The 4826-nt window shown below is 53.4% G+C and overlaps 1 protein-coding gene across 1 annotated transcript; it reads right to left on the bottom strand.

Moving 5' to 3' along the window:
- Positions 1–644: 644 nt before the first annotated feature.
- On the bottom strand, positions 645–4818 carry LOC102035012 (CMRF35-like molecule 6; the record flags this gene model as incomplete). The annotated part of the gene is made up of 6 exons (XM_031059982.1): positions 645–999; positions 1280–1414; positions 1993–2066; positions 2557–2660; positions 3621–3756; positions 4524–4818. Coding segments are annotated over 6 exons (879 nt in total), but the record flags the coding sequence as incomplete, so codon positions are not given.
- Between the last annotated feature and the right edge of the window lie 8 nt (positions 4819–4826).

The following is a 4826-nucleotide window of genomic DNA, read 5'->3' as shown; positions in this document are numbered from 1 at the left end:
GGTGACACTCTGCAACAAAGCCTTTAGCAGGTGGGAACCTGCTGTACAAACACAGTCACACACCACGGCCAATGCTATCAGATTCTTGGTGTCACTGATAAAGCAGCAACAATTCACACAGAAAGTATTTAGTGGGTGCCAGAAAAAAAGTTATCAGCAAAGCAGGGAAGAGCAAGGTGATGGTTACAGCCCATCTGAGTGCTCCCAGGCTGGGGGTCCTTGGGGGTGGTGGGAGAGAAGGAGCAGGAGCAAACTACCCGGGGGCCTGTGGTACCAGGGGTTGGAGGAGATGCCATTTCTGCACCAAGATCCTGATACACCTCACCCTCCACACCCCATGCAAATGCACTTGGATATAACATTTCCCACTGTCCTGGTTCCCAGGAGCTGCCAGCTGGCATTAGCATGAAAAAATGTCAGAGGTGAACAGTGGGTTTGGGAGCCTCAGCCCACACGAGCAACGCAGCCAAAGGAGCAAGTGGGATGAGTGGTGAGCAAAGGGAGCCAGTTCACCCACCTGCCCAGGCTCAGCTCCCCTGCCCACCTCTCCCACCCTGCCTGGTGCGTCTGTGGCCTGGACTACCCCACTACAAGGGGGAGAGCTTTATTCCCAGCACCACCGCTGTACGGATGAGGACTCCAAATTGCATTTGCAAAGGCATGACTTTATCTTCAACCCTCTCTGTGCCTCCACACAACCTCATCCTCTCTGATGTTGCCTCAAAGAAACATCCAAACCTTGGAGAGCAACAGCTGTGCTATCGAGCTGGCTCCTACCTGAGCAGAACATCAACCCCATGTCCTCTGTGCAAGTCTCACTGGTGCTGCCAGCAGCAGGAGCAGCCCATGGGGCTGGGTGCTTGCTCATTTACCCCACACAGTGCTGTAGAGCTCTTCACTGGGCCGTGGAGCTGATGGCATGTTGGCGTAGATCTGCTCCTGCTGTGGCATGCGCTTCTGCACTTTGGCATATAACGCCTCTCTTTCCTCTTCCAAAAGCTGGGAAAGGAGGGAGATAAACAAAAACACCCTTTGTGGGGTTGTTCCAGGCAAATACTGTCTGCTGGAAGCTCTCTGTGATGTTTTAAGCACCCAGGAGCAGCCACAGGGACCAGAGAAGGAACCCCCCTTAGCCAGGGTCACTTGGACCCCGGTTTGGCATTTCCCTTTGCAATCCTCTCCTTCCCCACGCAGCCCATCCTGCTGCTCATTCTGTCACCCACCCACTCCAGCTTTCCTCCCACTGTCTCCAGCTTGGCAGTGCTTGGCATTCTCCTACCTGAGCGCTCTGCCTGACCTCTGTGTTCTCCACTGGGAGTGTTTCCAGGCGGTGGAAAGCCTCAGCATTGCTGTACTGGCTCTCAGCCGCGCCCGGGCCGTGGTTAATGTCCGCATAGTTCAAGGCTCCTGCTCCCTGCTGGAGAAGGATGAGCTCTTACCCTGCTGCCACTCCCTGCCTGCATCCACAGGGGTGGGAATATCTCCCACCCTGCTGCCTGTCCTGCGTGGTGGATGCTGAGATGGCTGTAGGGGCACTGGGTGGAAATAAAAAATTGAAGCAAGGGCTGGCTCAATATTCCCCAGGGGAATTCTTGTGACACCAGCCCCTCCTCAAGAGCTGGTAGCAAAATATCAGAAAATACTTTCCAAGCAGTAAGGAAGGAGCAGCTACCCTGCAGCACTTCAGGTGTGATTTGCTGCACATTCCCAAGGCTGTTTCACCCAGAGAAGTAGCTCCCATGCTTGGAGAGTCTTGGAGAGAAACCTCTCAGATAACTCCTAAATTTCTTTCCCAGGAATACTCTGTGATAGTCACAGAAAGTCCCTGGTTGTGTCTTTCTGTTGGCAAGCAGAGCCCAAAGGATCCCTCCCAGCCTCCAGTGCCATGAACCTGGCTGAAAGCAGCAGCTCTGGCAGCTCAGGGTGCAATGTTTCCCCTCTTCATGTGAACTTAGGGCACAGAATTCCAAGAACTCATAGGGTTTTCCTTACTGTAGGTGACATGCTGCAAGTCCTGTCCATCTCTATGGCTGCTCCGGAAAGGGCTGGACGAAGCATGGATGTGGCTGGACGTGAGTGAAAACAGGAAAAGAAACGTGTTGAGAAAATGCACTGCCACTGCAAATCTTGCCATAAAGCAGGACAGGAACCTGACACTCCGTGAGCCATCTAAACTGGAGCAGTTCTTCAAATAAAGCCAGACTCACCTGCCAGCTGGCAATGTCCTCTCCTGTCCCTCCCCAGCCTTCACACTGGCCTTAAACTTCGCATCAAGCCTAGTATAAGCCTGGCCCGTGCAAGTGATGGCGCCCAGACAAACTCAAGCAGATTCTGTGCCCAGCAGCACCCACCCCAAGGGCTGTCATTCCCTGCTCCCAGGGGACAACACCCATGGGATAGCACCCATGGCATGGACCCACTGCTCCCTTGAGGGAAGGAACTGGATGGATCAGGAAGGGAATGGGGGAGGAAAAAGAAACAGAGGGAAAAATAAGGGAAGCAGAGCAGGCTCTGTTACAGAAACAGGATGTGTGTGGCACTGACAATTTCACTCACCCTTCTTCTTTCTGGAAAGTATTACTAGAACACCAGCAGCCACAGCAAGCAAAAAAAGGACCACAATGATGGCTGGAGTGAGGATGTGCTCAACTACGTTCAAGCTGCAAGAAAAAAAGAATGAAGAAGACAATTTATGTTGTCATGCTTCTCAGGATGAACCAGCACGGAGCAGGGCTGCAGGAAGCAGCTGTGGGTGACACAGGAAGTCGCTGTGGCAGTAGAGTGGCAGGGCTTGCCCATCACAGCAGGCATGGGATGGTCAGGCTGCCAGCTGGGCATGGAGCAGAGCAAACCAAAAACTGCAGAAGCAAAAGGATGCTTGGGTCTGAGAGCCACTGTGTCTTCAGTGATTTAAGGATGGGTTCCTGCATTTGCTCTGGTTTAACTCCACTCTGTGTTAACCTTGTTTGTAATGGGCAAGCAGGAAAAGTTGGCCAGCCAGCACACCTTTGTGTGCTGATGGAGAGTCTCAGCTTTGTCTGCTGCTGGCATCACCTCCCACAGGCAGGAGAGAAGAGGGGAACATCTAACCCACTGGTTTAATGCTTTTTCAACTATCTCTACCAGGCTGTATGTAATTACAAAGAACAGGACACTGGGCAGCACTTGGCTTCCCATGAACAGTCTCACTGAGTTTGGGGAAGGAAATGGGGTTGGTATTGCAGGCAGAAACCACTTCTCCCCTGTGACTAGAGGCACCAGAATTACAGTCATAGAATTAGAGAATGATTTGGGTCAGAAGGGGCCTTAAAGATTATCCAGTTCCAACCCTCTGTCACTGGAGGGACAACTTCCACTAGGCCAGGTTGCTCTGAGCTCCATCCAGCCTGGCCCTGAACACTTCCAGGGATGGGGCATCCACAACATCTCTGGGCAACCTGTGCCAGGACCTCACCACCCTCACAGAGAAGAATTTTTCCGTGTGGAGTGGTCTCTAAAGGCAAAAACAGGAGGTCTGGGTCCTTAAGGGAGATGTGAAGAGTCTGATGTTTGCAGGTCTCCAGCAGCACCAGAGAGCTCATGGAGGAAAGTGGCTGCTGCAGGCAGGAGCTGCTACTCACAGTTGAGGGGTGGAGGGATTTGATGTTGATTGCAAAATTTCCTCCTGGGAAATTGTCTGTGTGTGGCCTGCTACAGACACAATGAGATCAGAGGACGTGGTGGTCACGTAGGTCGATGATGGGAGGGTGGAAGAAGCTGTAACAAAAAGAGGAGAGGCATGGTTGATCTCTGTGGAGAAAAATGCTGTGGGTTTTGCAGTGAGTCAGAAGTGCCATCCATGCTGTCACAGGAGGAGAAGCTGGGTCCCCTCTGCCACATCCAGGGGGCACATCTCAAAGTCAGAGTGCTGTAAGACCCTTCCTCTGCCCATGAGGCTTTTCACCGTCTCAGTCCCCCCACAAAATATGCACAAAACAGATTCACCCTGCAGAAAGGGGTCTGGGCACCCCATGCCCAGTTTAGTACTAGCACAGCAACAGCACATATATATTGTCCTGCTGTGCAGGCTGATGCCTGGCAAGACAATGGTGAGGGATGTTTCCTCAGCCCAGGGCCTGGTGCCCAGAGGTGCTGCATGTCCCAAGTGGGAAACGGGGCAGCACAGTGCAATGAGGAATATCCAGTGTTATACAGGAAGACAAGGAGGGCCCAGAAAAGGCCAGCAAGAGCTAATGAGGAAGAAAAGTGGTCACAGAGAGCACAGTACACCTCAGTAATGGAGATGGCTGAACTGGGGGGGCAAAGAAGGGGCTATGGGTAGAACAAAGAGGGAATGAGTGGTGGTGGCACCTACTGCACTCTGGTGTCACACCCCAGGGCTATCTCACCTGCATGGCACCCATCAGCTCCAGGCTGCCCACACTGCAGCCCCTGCTCCAAGCAGCTGGAGGAGGACACATCCATGCTGGATGCTGGACACATCCATGCAGGGCATGGTGGCCCTGCAACCCACAAGTACTGACCTGGGAGCACGATCACCTTCACATCAGCACTCTCGTCACGCTTAAATGTTCCCGTTCGCACTCCACAGCGGAAGGTGCCCGCGTCCTCCTTGGACAGATCATCCACGGTCACCGTGAATGCCCGGTGTGTGCGGCTGTCCCGGATGGAGAACCGGCCCTGCAGCACCTCGGGCTGCGACTCCGAGGTGATGACGATGTCCTTATCACAGGTAAAAACAACCCCTGTACTTGGCATGCACCAGAATTTCGGGAGCTTCTCCTGGCCCGGCTGGTACCTGCAGGTGACGGACAGGGAACCGCCCA

Source organism: Geospiza fortis, unplaced genomic scaffold, assembly GCF_000277835.1.
Source record: "Geospiza fortis unplaced genomic scaffold, GeoFor_1.0 scaffold244, whole genome shotgun sequence".
NCBI classification, from domain to species: domain Eukaryota; kingdom Metazoa; phylum Chordata; class Aves; order Passeriformes; family Thraupidae; genus Geospiza; species Geospiza fortis.
The sequence above is the reverse complement of the archived record's forward strand: the minus strand, read 5'-3'. Positions and strand labels throughout refer to the sequence as shown.